General features: G+C 38.2%; 1 protein-coding gene across 1 annotated transcript; it reads left to right on the forward strand.

Moving 5' to 3' along the window:
- The first annotated feature begins 247 nt into the window (after positions 1 to 247).
- Positions 248 to 12,298, forward strand: LOC122090836 (bidirectional sugar transporter SWEET16-like). The gene is made up of 6 exons (XM_042660563.1): positions 248 to 433; positions 547 to 583; positions 762 to 972; positions 1,065 to 1,226; positions 2,393 to 2,512; positions 11,817 to 12,298. Exons 1-6 carry the CDS (start codon positions 400 to 402, stop codon positions 11,994 to 11,996), a joined length of 744 nt encoding a protein of 247 aa, XP_042516497.1. The 5' UTR covers positions 248 to 399; the 3' UTR covers positions 11,997 to 12,298.
- Positions 12,299 to 17,246: the final 4,948 nt, after the last annotated feature.

The raw sequence follows: 17,246 nt of genomic DNA on the forward strand, positions 1-17,246 counted from the left end.
AGTCATAGCATAACATAAATCCCATTCATAAGGGTCAACATAAATAATTTATAGGTAAAATGCTGTAAAACGTGAAAGCAATCTGGGCCGCTGGCCTTGCCTGGCAAGCTAAGATATATATATTTATATTATAATAATCAAGGGGAGTCCCTCCAATGGAAGAAACTGCGGCTTTCAATGTTTCCACTTCTGAATAATTCAAATTGAACCAAATTGAGAGAGCATTATATTTGTTGGTTGAGACTTCAGTGATCCTCCCTTCAAACTTCCCATTTCCAACCTGATACTGGAGGGGAGTTGACCAACACTCAATCCTTTATCTTCCTCCTCCTCCTCCTCCTCCTCCTCTTCTTAACCTTCTATTTACTCCTTCCAGATCTGCAAAGAATTTCAGTGCAAATGGAAGACCTCAGTTTCTACATTGGAGTCATAGGTATTTAAAAAATTTAACTTTCTTCCTCTTTCAATCCTTTCATCAACACTATTTCTGCATAATCTTGTTGTCTATGGACAGTCTCCCTCATGGTTCTTGACTTTATCTTGCAGGCAACATCATCTCTGTTTTAGTCTTCCTTTCTCCTATGTAAGTTCTTTTTCTAGAGAGAGAGAGAGAGATAGAGAGTGCCAGTCTTTGATATGAGATATTAGAACCCATCCTGAGTGAATCACTTAAAATCTTTGTGTTCTATATGTGTGATCTCTTTCGTTTTTCTTTTGCTAATCATTGTTCTGTTGCGTTGTTGATGTATATGAGGTAACAGAGGGACATTTCTAAGAATAGTAAAGAACAGATCGACGGAGGAGTTTGAGAGCATTCCCTATATCTGCACTTTGCTTAGCTCTGCCCTTTGGACTTACTATGGCATCATCAGACCTGGTAGTTATCTTGTTGCCACTGTCAATGGGTTTGGTGTTCTTGTGGAAGCTATCTATATTGTCTTATTCCTTATATTTGCACCTGCAAAGATGAAGGTAAATAACCCTAATTGCCATCTTTATTATCATTTATATGGTCCTCATCTTCATCTACATAAGTGTGCTGTACTGGTTCTTCTTAATTTCAGGCGAAGACGGCGGTTCTTCTTGTGTTATTGGATGGGGGATTTCTAGCAGCAGTGGTTCTGGGTACTCGCTTGGCACTGAAAGGAGATGTGAGGATTGATGTACTAGGACTCATATGTGCATGCCTCAACATAATTATGTATGGATCACCTCTGGTTGCCAGGGTTAGTGTTCTTAAACTTCTTTACTTTCCTTATGAGGTGCCCCATATCAGTACTGCATATATCTTAGGAAACTTACAAAGGATTTTGATCAGAATATTTTTTCTTTGGCATAGCCAAATGCCATCCTTGATCAATTATTGTTGTTTATCCTACCAGTTCCCACTACTAGAGAAAAATAATGAAAACTTTAGGGTGAGTGTCTATCACTTGTTGTTAGGAATTAACAACATAGCAAAATAACGACATAAACACAATGATTTTATGTGGTTCATCTAAAATGGGCTACGTTTATAGTTGGACAATAAACTAAAGTTTCCACTATTCTGATGAAAAAATTACAAATCCTCACACATTTCTTCTTACGAGATCACATCCTATTGAGAAACCCTAATTCCTAAAAGTACAAATATTTCCCCCGAAAATTCGAATCAGGATCTTAGACCATTCTCCAATGAGTGGGACCCCTGATAATGTTGGGATAAAAATAAATAATACTTTCTGGATTAAATTGAGATTGGGCTTCATCAATAATATTGTGTTGTTGTTCATCATCAAAACAAAGCAAACCTTCATGTTTGATGACTATATTGTATTTGTGAGTCATTAATTAAAGTCTTCTTTACTCATTACACTTTCACGTGTTTTGGTATTGGAGTATATATTATAAGGCTTTAGGTGAAAGAGCTACTAAAGCAAATATAACATGAAAGGCATTAGAGACCCTTAACATTTCAACATCCCAAACATGGGAGAATCTTTCTACAGGGAACAAAATTGAAGACTTGATGGTCAAACTCTAGTATTATACTGCTTCCAGCTCAGCTGCCACAGTAGCTTAGGTAGATGTTGTCCAGATACATTGATTTTTTAAGGGTGGAAAAGATCAACTTGTGAGCTATCTAAGGATGACTTTGTACTAACCACCAATATAATATAGTCTAGCTGAGTCTTTTTTGCAGGTTTTTGGGGCCCACCTTCCGTTAAATAGATAAATTAAAGGATTATTAACCCAATTTGTTTGCAAATCTCATACAAATCTCTTGAATAAAATCAAATTTTCTTCTCTCTAGTCTCTATCATATGTAATCCATTATTGAGGTTAATGTGTGGTTTCACGTGTTTGAAAGTTGAAACTAAGCTTATACATTTATATGGTAATACTGCAGAAAACAGTGGTGACAATGAGAAGTGTGGAGTACATGCCTTTCTTTCTTTCTTTCTTCCTATTCTTGAATGGAGGGATTTGGGCTTTCTATGCAATTCTTGTTGGAGACTACTTTCTTGGAGTAAGTTCTCATTCTTTTGAACCTTTTTCTATAATCCATTAAATTAAATACTAATTAACTTCCATTAAAATCTTCAAAAATTAGGACCTAAAAATCCAAGATGGGTAGCCAGAGGTTAAACAAATACGCAACTACTCCCTCTTTATTAGGTGTCTGTGACCCTTCATTTAGATAATTAGGCACTTGGACTGGTGGATAGCCCAGTGACCCAATCTGCCCCAATATTTGTTAAGGTATATATGCAATGAATGATAATAATGGAGGGCATATGGATCGATTAGACCTTAGTTTTATAGGGAAGTGTGTTTTTGTGAGAGATTGTAATTCTCATGCGTGTGAGGGTCAATGAAAACACATGAGAAAGCATCTATAGAGGGATCATTTCATGTCCCATCTGTCTGAGCACAGGGGTCACACTCCTCGGCATAAAACATTTTCCTAAATTTAATATATCATATATGAAGAACACTACTCGATCGAGTGACCCTTGTGCCAATGTAAGAACCAGTGAGGATGGGGACGCATGGGCATCAATAGGATATGCATATTTTGTATTTCATAGAGGTTGAGACATCATTTTACCTCCAACTGTGTCTTGGAGCAGGGCAACGCAATTCTTTTATGGGAATCGAATGAATGAACTATTCGACAGCCAGGATGGGATCCTCACCTAGATTATCAGTAACAAAAGATTCCCATCCACTGAACTGCATCTTTTTTAGCAAATCCCCTTCTCCTACATGATTGGTTTTTTAATCTTCTCAAGAGTGTGCTTCCCACCATAAAATAAAATAGGGAAATTTACCATGCCACCCCCTGAAGAATGCCAAAATGATAAGACCACCGCCTCTGTTTCACCAAATTATTCTCAGATGCCTTGCCGTTAGTTACTGTTAAGGAATATGCGATATATGCTGATGTCAGCTGGGGTATTTTTATTGAAATACCAAAATACCCTTATAAAAGGTAAATTACCTGATATACCCTTCTTTTAACCCCTAACTCTCATCATATACCTTTCTTCCCCAAACCGTGAAGAGTAACGCGGTGTCGCCTTATTCCCACAACCAAGGTCTGAATTCGTCGAGGCATTTGAAGCTGCTACCCAGTTGAGCAGTAAGAGGTTTCACTACATATTCCCACCCTTTTGGAAGCTTAAACGAGCACCCAACATTGGTTCCGAGAAAAACCATCCACCACCCAATACTATCGATCAATCGATCACCATGGCTGTGATATTGGCACAAGACCTAGCTCCTCTGTCCAGTAAAATGCGCACCTATGCGGTCGCCTAGGTTAACCCAACATGCAAGCTCTCCACCCACATCGACTCCCGTGGTCATGCCGACCCAACTTAGAACGACAAGTTTGTGTTCTGTGTCGACAACCAGTTTCTCCAATCTGACATCTTTGCTGTCATGATCGAAATCTGCGCCCTTCGCTGCTTCCATGACATCTGCATTGGACCCATTCGATTCCTCGTTGGAAACCTCATCCCAAACAATGTCCACAATTGTGGATCCACCCTCTGCAGTATGCAATTTGTAACCCTCCAGATCTGACATCCCTCAGGTTATCCACAGGGCATCCTCAACATTGGTGTCGCAGTCCTCAACAGGTCATTGTGAAGTATGCCACTCTACACTATTGCCAACTCCGTCGTCAGATACCGTGACCTAAGGGGGGAAGAAGTCCACACCCCCGGCCACAATAATCACCCACCTCTCAAGATCCAACTCCACCGCACTAGAAGCGATGTCTCGGAGATGCTAAAAAATAAGGATATCAGGTCGCTAACGGAACCCACATGTCTAATATATCCTAAAAAGAGAAGAAATTAAGATTTTGAGAAAGAAGAATAACCACTGCCATTGCCACCGCCACCGCCACCACAATCATCACCACCGGAAGGAAACGAGAGACACTATCATGCTCCTGGTGCGCTTGCAAGCGAAGGAGAATTGAGTTGTGAGTAGCTTTGCATTTGGTCATGTGTTAATCAAAAGGGTAAATTCATCATTTCAATTCCTCACTTAACAATGATTGACGGTAAAGGGTCTGAAAATAATTTGGTGAAATAGAAGGGATGGTCTTATCATTGTGGTATTCTCCAAGGGTGGTACGGTAAAATTTTCAATAAAATAAAAATAAAATCCCCAAGGGCCCGACAAGATCTCTTTAAAAAAGGTTTCCCAAATGAAAGGACGCCATTACTTTGGATTTTCCTTTAAAAAAAATTAAATTTACTTTGGATTTCTCACGTTGGTATTTCCTCAATTATAATATATATATATATATTAAAATAGACTAAGATTCTTTTTTTTTTTTAAGAGGACTAAATTTTTACTTCACACATGAGCTCTCTTCACTATTACTATTGGTGATGTGACGCTATGCTAGACTCTTAATTTCCACCCTTATTATATTACATCGAAAATGTCTTTTTTTTTTTTTTTGATAGAAGAAATATCTTTACTCAATCTAATTAAAGGATCTGATCCGATTGTTGAAGAGATACTTTATTGGGTCGTATTGAAATTTAACAAATCATATTTATACCAAATTTATCAATTGACCAAGGAGGAAAAGAATCCTCTTAAGCTAGCAAATTTTGTGTCTATTTCTCTGTTATCCCCTTTGAAATGACTCTTGCCTTTCCTGTATGATGCACGATCTCGTGCCCCCATTGGTGTCACCTGCTACCTTACCACATGAGGTGGTGTGCTTCTCCCTCAGAAGCAAGATAAGAAAGCATCTTTGGGGGGAAAAAAAAAAGAAGAAACAAATGCTATGGTCTATAATATATAGCAATCTTTTGAAAGCAAAACACTGCTTGATTCAAGCATTTAAGTTCAAGTCCTTTATAGGCGTAGGCTCATGACTCTTGAAAGTGAATATCGCTAGCAATGGCCGCCCTGATAGTATTGCAAGTAACCTTCAACAAAAAATTTCATATGCTAGCTCCAATGAGTAGTAGAGGAAAGCTTGTTCGTCCCACTTGTGTCGTGTTTTAGGCGTTCTATGCATCATTGCTTCATTTACCATTCCTGAAAATCCATTTTTGGTATGCCCGCAGCTTTGTCCACAATTACTAGCGATCCATCCTATATTTCTTTATTGGGTCCCTTGGACTATCTGAAACTAAAGGAGAAAAATGAGATATCTGAAACTTCAATAGAGAACAGAAAGGAAGTGAAGCAAAGACCACAAATTGCTCCTTTATGTTCTCATATGTAAAACTAAACTACATAAAACAATTTAAATAGATGAAAATAAGTGAACCACTTCTACGTGTTCAACTCCTAAAAACTCTCAACTACTTAACAAATGGCCATAAAACTAGTTCTTACCCACCTCTTTTATTGACACCTCACTGTTCTCATAACAGATTGCACAACGTCTCTCAACATTTCCCTAAATATTAGAATAAGCTAAACAACTCTCTAAAGACCAGGACTACCTCAACAACTAATGGAATATTCATTTTATGATGCACTAATTTTTGATACTCCCCCTTAGTGCATACTTATGATCAAGTAAACCTAGCACTTTTCTAAAATTCTCAAACTTTTCCTTTGCAAGAGCCTTTGTAAAAATGTCTGCGGTTTGATCAATGGTTGATACTGTCTTCAGCTTGATTTCTTGTGCAAGCATTTTCTCCCGAACAAAGTGATGTTGAATTTCGATGTGTTTCGTACAAGCATGAAACACTGGATTTGCTGCTAGCTTGATTGCGCTTTCATTGTCACATCTAATAGGAACAGGATAGTCCATTTCATCATGAATGTCGCCAATCACTCGCTTCAGCCAAACACATTCTTGAGTGGCCTTAGTTGCTGCAACATACTCTGCTTCGGTGCTTGAAAGTGCCACATTTGGTTGCTTCTTGCTGCACCATGAAACTGCAGCTGAACCTGTACTAAAACAATACCCTGTGGTCGAACGCCTATCATTCTTGTCGACTGCCTAATCAGCGTCGGCGAAACCACTTAATAGGAAATTCTCACCTTTCTTGTACATCAGCCCATATCAAGAGTACCTTTCACATAGCGTAGGATTCTCTTTGCTGCATCCAAGTGAGAAGCTTGTGGAGTCTCCATGAATTGAGAAATAACTCCAACTGAATATGAGATGTCAGGCCTTATGATAGTTAAATATTTAGACTACCCACTAGTTGTCGAAACTTTCGTGCATCTCGCAGTGACTTTCCTTCATGTTTTTGTAGCTGTAGACATGGTTTCATGGGGGTAGCCATTGGTTTTGAATCTCCCATGCCAAAACGTTCTAGCAAATTTTTAACATCTCTTCTGTGATACAAAATAACCATCTGTTATTTTGTCAATTTCAATACCAAGGAAGCATCCAACCTCTCCTAGATTCTTCATCTCAAACCGAATTGACAAGTCATCCCGGAGTTGTTAGATTTCACAATCATTGTCTCTGGTAATAATCATGTCGTCTACATATAAAAGAACTACCACTCGCATTTCTGCCTTCATTTTCACAAACATACTTGAATCTGAATCTGAAACTTTAAAGCCACAGAAGATAAGATATTGAGCAATCTTACCATACCATGCGCGTGGAGCTTGTTTGAGACCGTACAACGCCTTCTTAAGTCTGCAAACATGATTAGCAAATTCTTTAGAAATGAATCCCTGTGGCTGTTCCATGAACACTTCACGATCCAACTCTCCATAAAGAAAAGCATTCTTCATGTCGAGTTGCCATAGTTTCCAACCTTTACAAGCTGCTAAAGAAAAAGGGTTCTGACCGTTACCATCTTCGCAACCGGACTAAAAGTTTCTTCATAGTCTAGTCCATGGTGTTGTGAAAAACCACGAGCAACCAGCCGTGATTTATATCTATCAATAGTCCCATCCATCTTCATTTTTAACTTGTAAACCCATTTACAAGTTGCTGGTTTAACATCTTCTGGCTTTAGCATGAGTTCCCAAGTATCATTCTTCATTAATGCAGCAATTTCTTCTTGCATGGCTGATTCCCATTTAGGAACCCCTTTAGCTTCATCATAGAATGAAGGTTCATTGCACTCTAGTGGTCCCACAGAGAAGCAAGCAGTCATTGTACAAGGATTCAGCTAAACATCATAATCTTTAAGGGAGATGGGTTGCTGCTTCTCTCTTGTTGACCTTCTTAATGTGGGGACAACTTGTTTATATCCTCCTTGGTCTAATGGTTGCATATTGACCTTTGGAGATTCATCACTCCCCCTGTTTCTATGTTCATCTTGACTGGAGGAGGACCCATCATTCTGAGGAGCCAAGTGCATGCGTGCTGAATCATCTTCTTCATTAGTGACTTCAGCAACGAACCTTTGTGTTATGTAATATGATGACACCTCATCAAAAACAATGTCTCGCGAAGTTACAAACTTCTTTGTCTCTGGATCCATACACCTCCAACCTTTCCTGTGTGAATCATACCCAACAAATACACATTTCTTTGCTTTTTTGTCCAATTTGGTTCTGTTGCTCTTAGGAACATGAACATAGCAAACAGAACCAAATACCGGAAAATAACTCACATCTGGCTTGCATCAAATAAATACTCAAAAGGAGATTTCTCCGTACCTGGCCATAGAGGTAGCCAATTGATTACATGGCATGCACAATGCATTGCCTCTGCCCAAAGCTCTCGAGATAAACTTTTGTCATGCAACCACGATAAACTCATCTCTGATATATGTCCCAACTTGCGTTCAGCAACTCCATTCTGTTGTGGGGTTTGAGGACATGTCATTTGCCGATGAATCCCATGATCATCACAGTATTTGAAGATGTCAGTTGACATGTACTCTCCTCCATTGTCGGTCCTTAGGCATTTGACCTTCAAGCCAAATGTTTTCTCCACTGTACCTGCGAACTCAATAAACTTGGAAAGAGCTTCACTCTTCTCCTTCATAAAGTATACCCAAGAATACATGGAGAAGTCATCCACGATAGCCATCAAGTAGTGAAAACCACTATAGCTTGGTGTTCTAGTTGGACCCATCACATCTGAATGGACTAACTCGAACAAACTTGATCTTTGGTTCGACGACCTCTTGAAAGGTAGACGATGTGATTTTCCATATTGGCAGCCTTGACAAACCACATCTCGTTGTATGTCTTTTAAAATCGGAATGCCATTCACCAGCTTCTTGAAAGAGATTTCTTTCAACATTTGATAACCAATATGGCCCTGGCATGCCATATTGATGCTCCATCATTTTGACTTGTTGTCTCTAGATATGTCTCACTAGCAGGCATCACAAACAACGATTTCTTCTTCTTACCGACAAGAAGAACATCAGCAACAACATTCTTCACATTGTCAAGAATCTTTACATCTTCTGGGCCAAAGAGGACATACTTTCCAGCATCAGTTATCTAAAAAACTGAAACCAGATTTTTCTTTAACCCAGGCACACGGTAAACATTCTTCAAAACAATGTCTCCATCTATATTAACATTGCCTTCTTTTTCCACTAGGTGTACAGAATTGTCTACAGTGACAATCGCTCGATCACCACTATGCAACTGAAACTTAGAGAACAGAGAGTCATTCCCAGTTACATGGTGTGAGCATCTGGAATCAATAATCCATTTCTTCTCATAGTCAATAGAAACATTTGCTTGACATGAGACAACTTCTTGTTTTTCAACTAACATAGTTGAAAAACATTTCTCCCAACTTGGTGGTTTTTCACCTTCACCGTCATCTTCACAAGCTATGCTTGTATTTCCGTCCAAAAGCTTCACTCGACAATTTCGCCTGATGTGACCGGTTTTCCCACATCTATAACAAGTGATCGGTTTTCCACTTGTATTCTTCTTTGGACTTGAGCTGAATGTAGAACGATATCCACCACCTTCTGATGAATTTCCCTTTGAAAAAAGGACCTCTACAGGTTCAGAGATTGATTTGCTTGACATTTGCTTGGCCAATGCTTTTTGGTTGGAGAGCAAATTTTCCAAATCAATGATAGATGGCTGGTTCACCCATCCTTGCAAAGATGTGATGAATGGCATATATTCTGCCCTTAGACCACGAATGAGATACCGCCGAAGCCGTGCATCACTAATGGGTTCCTCTGTATCCAAATCTGAAATTTCATCAGCACAAATATTTTTCACTTTCAAAAACTAATCTGAAATCCACATACCTCCTTGCGTTAACATCGCAAGCTCATTCTCAAGCAACTGCAACCTTGCTGTATTTTTCTTAGAGAATAGCTTCGCAAGAGTCTCCCAAATTTCCTTTGGTGAATCGAAATTACGAACATGATCAATAAAACCCTTACTGATTGATGTCCTTAGTGCAAATAGAGCTTTCCCACACTTGATCTTCCATTTCCGTTGTGCTTCAACATTGTCTGGAGTGTCGTCAGGAAATCATTTCCAGCAGTAAGCTCTCATAAGTCCTGTCCTTGGAGATACGCCTTGATGCACAGCTGCCAATACTTGTAATTTGTACCTACAAGCTTCTCACGCCATACTGTGCAGAACCGTTCCCAACCATGCTTGGATCCATTTGTGAACAAGAACTTTGATAACAGAATTCTCCAACAATTAGCTGATGAAGTTCAGTGCCTCCAACCAAGCTCTGATATCATGAAACTAAAGGAGAAAAATGAGATATCTGAAACTTCAACAGAGAACAGAAAGGAAGTGAAGCAAAGACCACAAACTGCTCCTTTATTTTCTCATATGTAAAACTGAACTACATAAAGCAATTTAAATAGATGAAAATAAGTGAACCACTTCCACATGTTCAACTCCTAAAAACTCTCAGCTACTTAACAAATGGCCAAAAAACTAGTTCGTACCCACCTCTTTTATTGACACCTCACTGTTCTCATAATAGATTGCACAACGTCTCTCAAAATTTCCCTAAAGACTAGAATAAACTAAACAACACTCTAAAGACTAGGACTACCTCAACAACTAATGGAATAATCATTTTATGATGCACTAATTTTTGACACTATCAATCCTTTTTTGTTTTGTATTGGGAATTATTCCCTGGGCTTTCAATGGGACCAAGCCTTGGATTTCAATCCAACCTTGGGGTTTATTCATTCTCTTGGTTAGTTGATCTCTTAGTTCATTCCATTTACTGCCCCTCTTTTGCTTGATGAAAGACATCCTGGCAAGGCTGTGTATAAAGTGTCTTACAATGACAATCGTGCATATCAAACTTAAAAGGGAGGAAAAATGTATTACATTGGATGGGTAATCGAAGGGATTGATTGTCTAATACACCTCTATAGGTGTATTTAGTATTTATCGCATTCTTTTGATTATTTTTTATTTTATTTTGAAAAAATTATTTAAATTAGAGATAAAATAAGTTTTAAAAATTATTTGAAAATGATTTATCATTATGTCTTTTTCAAGAATCAATATTGTCTTGTAATTTGTATGCTTTTCAAGTACACATGAAATGACATGTTTCTTGTCTAGAAAGGAAAAAAAAAGTGTTTTAAATAAAAAAAATAATTTATTTAACTCCTTTAAAATGATGTCAATAAGAAAATCCCATTTAATAATTTTTTTTATTTTAAATGCCACTTTGCATCACAGCCCCATTGGGGGTTCACTTGTATTTGGAATTTTATAATTTAAGTCAAAACCCAATCTTGGTTTATGATTGCTAATAGCCACCAGGAGTCGTATGCAAACTTCTTTATGAATTCATTTTCCATAAGGTTCTGTTTGCTTGTTATAAAATGATTCTTGTTTGCATTAACATTTTACTCTATATGTAATTTTCATATTTATTTTTTTTATATTAAATATAATGAAAAATCATATGATACATTTTTAACAAATAAAGTCCATCTAGCATTATTCATATAAAAACACAGTAGGGTGTGAAAAAACCCAATGCACGGACGCGTGGGTGGGCAGCAGTCCCTTAGCCCATATTTGAAAATTTTAGTTTGCATTTCAGGAGAAAATCAGAACCACAAGAGTTTCAAACAAGCAATTCAACAAACATCTCACCTGCACTCCACTTAGTACAGTTCTTGCGTGAGAGACGAACTTCCCTTCTAGGATAGAAGATGACCTTTCTTCATGTCTTGTTAACTAAGTTTCCCATTCCCAATTTCCCATAGTATTTGTTGACAATGACACTCTTTGATGCTATCTTCGTTTTCTTACACTTCACTTCGTTTCTACTCTTCATTTCAACAAACACTCCCTTCTTTATTTTTATCGAGAAAGAAAACTATGACAGAGCATGATCAATTGCGGAAGCAGAAAGTGATATCTGGATGTGTTTTTTTGTGTATCAGATACCAAACGGGACTGGATGTTTACTTGGAATAGCTCAGCTAATTCTCTACGCAATGTACAGAAACCCCAAAGCATCGAAGAGCAGAGTAGAAGGATTGGAGGAAGGATTACAACAACAACAACATCAACATCTAATTTCCCCTTCTGATCGAGAACCCCTTATCCAAGAAGTAGAATAGAGTAGAGCCCAAATAAATAAATGACAAAAAAAGAAAGGACTCGTCAATCCAATCATCTGCTACGAATATGGTTGAAGAGTCCATTGCCTCCTCCTCCTGGTGCTGCTCTGTTCTCATCATAAAGATGGGTTTTTTATTTTTGTTAGGAGGAGTCCATGACTAGCTCTCCTTCCAGTTTTGAAGTTTGAATTCTCGCCATGGGTCTTTGTTGAGTGTTGTACTGGTATTGTTGTAGATGTATATATGAAGATTGAATCACAAACCCCTTGCACTTATCGGATATCAAACACTTGACCTTATTAGAGTGTAGTCTAGCTCAAAAGCCTAGACTATTCGGTAGCGATAACTCTTCAAATACATGAAAGCATCAATGACCTAGAGATTCTAATATGAAATTTCAACGATCAACAAACTGGCTTCTATGCATTCCCATAAAATGCAATTGATCATGGAAGAATCTCTTGCAGCTGAAGTCCCTTATATACAGTAGATTAAAATAAAGAAGCAGTTGCTCTCCAACCATGTTGAACAGAGAATTTCTTCAACCACCCAATATTCCAAGTCATGAATAATACAAATGAGAGTTAATGATCAACTCAGTGACTAACCATAACATTACATCACCATTGGTGAAGAAATACTTAGTTCTTAAAAAAAGAGATTTATTTATTTTTAGGGTGGAACAGTCACATGTGACATAAAAGGCATGCGTGGGTTTGGGGTTAAGTTAATGGCTCTACCTTTTGTAATTTGAGGCTCAATTTCGGGTATTCAATATTTACATCAATACATACATAGTAGATGGAATTCAAAATATTATAGCACCAAACCGTCGCCATGCTAATTATTTCCCTAACATATATTATGTATTGGACTGGGTTTTCCTTAATCCAATTCCATGGCCGTGGGGCTTTAGAGATGTGTGAGAGAATATATTAAGGAATACACTAAAACTTAATAGCGTGAACCCTAGGATGGTGTGGGGAGCCTTCCAATGTGATGGAGGAAACTGTCTCCTTACGCAATTATATTAAGAGGGTTCTTATGCTGGTTAGTGTGGGTGAATCTCCCACCCCACACCAATGGTGATAGGAGATGCTATCATTTATATGGAGTCCACATGGTTAGAGAAAGAGAGAAAATAAAAAAAATTAAATGCATGGAAATTTTTTTTCCCTATTTTATATTAACAGCTGTGTATTTTCAAGCTCCCTCAGTATGCTTCTATAGATTCCAAATTTTCTTTAATGGGCCAGGTTCATATTGGGCTTCAAACAATAGAAAATATGGCCAGTGAAATGACTTGTAAATGGGCGGTAAGGTTCAAACTAGAGGTGAACACAGGGCCAGGTTTCTTAAACCCCTAACTCAACCCTAGGTCCAAAAACTCAACCCAACCCTAACCCAACCCTGTTAGATTCATGCTCAGGCCCAACCCTATTTGGCTCAGGGTTGGGCCGGGTTGACCCTAGTTAGTCTTCTTAGTGGAATCGTATTTTAATAAGTACGACTCAATTCTGATTTCAATTCCTAAAACGAATTGAAACTCAATTTTTTGATTAAAACCTAAAATGTATTCCTCCATTAAACTATATTGAACGTGATATTTTATCATTCTTTCATGGAGATTACATGTGTCCCTATTTTTCCATGTGACCCTTTTTTCTAATCCTCTTCATCAAAAGTCAACATATTAAGACTTAATCCAATCATTCACTGTGGTTAGAATTTCATATTGATCTACAATATTGCTTAATTTCCAATATATAAGGACCAAGAAACTCAAGTATTGCAAGCCCCCACCTCTCCTCATTCCTTATTTCATGGTTGTAGAGATGGATTTTTCCTTTGGCTTTGTGCTCTCCCTTTTGGTTATACAAGTCTTTATCATATTCTTGTTTCATAAGAAACTCAATGACAACAACAAGAAACTCCCTTGACTAGGAGAGACATCTGCATTCTACAAAGCACAATAATAATCAGGGTTAGACTCAGGGCGGGTTAGGGTCGGGCTGAGTTTTCTATGCCTTAACCTAGGCCCAGCCCAACCCCACACAGGGTTGGGTCAGGTTGGCCCTCATAGTCGGGTTAGACAGGGTTGAATCATCAGGGCTAAACTTACACCCCTAGTTCAAACTATTGGATGGGCACCAAGCAAATTGTGGATGACAGTACACATGGGCTTTACTAATTATCGTGGTCCACCAAGATGGAGTTTATTAGCACTCTATAACTTCAAATGCTATCATCAAATAAATAAAGAAAATTTACAGCTCCACCCATAGATAATGCCACTATTATAAGAACACCCCATCTGTGTCATCAAATTAGGCTTAAACCCCCTACCATACCATCAACCATTGTTAAATGAGGACTTAAACTGATCTTTATACCGTTATACCCCATTCACCAAAACTCATGTTTTAACCCATGTCCACTTCACCCCTTTCTATACTCACCTTCACCGGAGGAAGACATCAATCGCATAGAGAGACGGAGGGAGAGAGCCACCGTCTTAATCAATCAGGTGTCGGACAAACTTAGTTGGGGTCTCCGTTCTCCACTGCACCGAGGATCGTTAATCCTTCACAACAGAAGTAGCAGAGTTGCAGCGATTACAGAGTTGAGTTGATTCTTATACTTCTCGATTCTTACTACCACTATCCATTATTTTTTTGTGGGGAGGGAATACCATTATCAGATTCCTGTACCCCGCTTTGCTTTGAAATTCTCCGCCAATTTCGGTTAGGGTTTGATCGATTAGCGCCCACGACCTGAATTTCTCCTCGTTTGAAAAAGTATTACTTTCGCTTTGATTTCTCTGAGCTTCAGTTGCAGCGTGGAGGAGGAATAAACTTCGATTTGTTTTGCAGTAGTTCATAATGATTTACACGGAAATCGATACATTCTACCTTACGGATGACCAGATAAAGAACTCTCCATCAAGGAAAGATTGAGTAGATGAAGCTACGGAAACAACTCTTCGAATTTATGGCTGTGATCTCATTCAGGAAAGCGGGATTTATGTCATTCCGATGTTGCATTTTAGGTAAATTAGGTCTCGATTTGATTTGGGAGAAAGATACAATAACTATCCATCGATTTGGGTGGGGGTGTCAATCGGTCGGGTCGATTCGGTTTCGATCGGGTTTAATTGGGTTTGAAGACTTTCAAAGGCTACACCGTGTCCGTCCATTTAACTAATCGGACTTAGTTATTGAGGGCATGGTACACTTTATATTCGGTCGGTCGGCCTCGGGCTATAATCGGGCTACTTTAATTGGGCTTTAGTCGGGCCTTAATCGGGCTACGGACATGTTTAATATTAAACGAGTTTTAACCGGTTTTTAAACGGGCCCTCTTTAAAATGTACACTTATATTCCGATCCACTCATACAAGCCAAAAAAAATGAAAATAAATCAATAAATGATACCAAATATAACCATTATTTAAAATGTGAACATGTCTTTACTTTTTTAGTTTTTATTTTTTAATTTGGGGGGGGTAAAATAGGTATTCTACAATCATTAAAGGGTCGGGCCAAGTTGGTGCACAATAGGCCGGTCTCGGTCGGGCACCTGATGGTCCAAGTAGCAAAATCGAGACCGACCATTTATAAACGAGTCGGGTTCAAGCCCGACACATTTAATAAACGGTCCGGGCCAAGCCGGTCTATAAACGGTCGGTCCTGATCGGTTTAGTCGGGTGGGGCCACGAATTGACACCCCTAGATTTGAGGATGAGACTTATTATATGGGTATTTTAGATGTTTCATATTTAATAAGGGTATTTTGATATTTAAAATAAAATATAGTAACTAACATCAGCATATAAGGTATATTCTTTAACAGTGACTGACGGTAAGGGGTCAGAGTCTAATTTGATGAAACTGAAAGATTGTTCTTATAATAGTGACATTCTCTAAGGGGGGTGGCATTATAAATTTCCCAATAAAGAATGGTTGAAGCCAAAAGGTGAAGTTTTCAATTTTATCATAATTTGCTACAAGGTGTTGGGTTAAGCCACGAACGAATCGCAACCCTTGTACTTAGTTGCCATCATTGAATTTGGAACCTTAAACAAACTGTTAGTGATAAGCCAAAGAAAAGTGAAAATGACATCAATTCGTCATGCCCCTCGTGCCTTGAGCGATACACGTGCTATAATGGACGAGACAATTTATGATGCATAATCTAATTGCAATGTCTCAAGCTGAGTCATAGATTAGGTTTGGTATTGGGTCTTCTAGCTTGGACATGATAATAATTTATTTTATACATAAAGTTTCGATGATGTGGCCATTATCTGTGATCCAAAATTGTCTATCACGGTTTTAAATGTGCTTTAATGAGTTAGTGGTGGCAGATTTGGTAACCAAAAGACTTTAGGCCCATCCCTTAACAACTTGCCTGGTGAAGGCCCCAACTAAGCTATCTCATAAAACAATATAGGACTTGCATTTTTACTATATTAGTGTTTTAGTTAAGGGTTCATCAATAAATACTAAATGGAGTTGGGTTTGGCATAGGTTAAGGGTATTATATAGTGGGGTTTTAGTACATAATGTATCAACATTGAAAGAGTGTCTTTTGAGGACAATGGGGATGGGATTTTAATAGAGAAATTTGACATATCCTCATTGTTTCATGCCATGGCATGTATTCTTTTTATTGCATCAAAAGCTTTAAGTTATACTTCACAATCAACTGGTGACATGTATATTACATTATCTCACATAATTAGGAAGGCTTTATCTTTGCCGTATAAGACAACTTAACTATTTCCACTCCGTAGTTGATTGAATCTTATAATTCATCTTCCACGTGCCTTTCACGTGCAAATCAAAAGACTTCTCTTTATCAAAAAAATAAAATACATGACTTAATTAGATGAAAACATTTTAAAGTTGAATAATATGTAACAAATGAAGCATGTACCATTGTATTACATTACAAAATATGAGAAAAAAATCATTGCCCCAGTCGCGTAGCTCATATGTTCAGCGCTCCAGTAGCATGAGTGTACAAATTTTTGACCTGCCCCTTATGCCCCTGATTGCGCTGTCATTGGCCTATACTAATACAATGGCTACACAACCAGACAGCGATAACCATAGGCTGAGACAAAGTTACAAACTGAACCATCGGTCCAGAGTGCAACCCGGTCCGGTCGATGTGGTTTTCTAATTTTCTCAGTCTTCTGGAGTTCTGAATAGATAACACTCCACCCGTCCACCAAATGTGACTGTC

The sequence above is a fragment of the Macadamia integrifolia genome, chromosome 10, assembly GCF_013358625.1.
Source record: "Macadamia integrifolia cultivar HAES 741 chromosome 10, SCU_Mint_v3, whole genome shotgun sequence".
Taxonomy (NCBI): domain Eukaryota; kingdom Viridiplantae; phylum Streptophyta; class Magnoliopsida; order Proteales; family Proteaceae; genus Macadamia; species Macadamia integrifolia.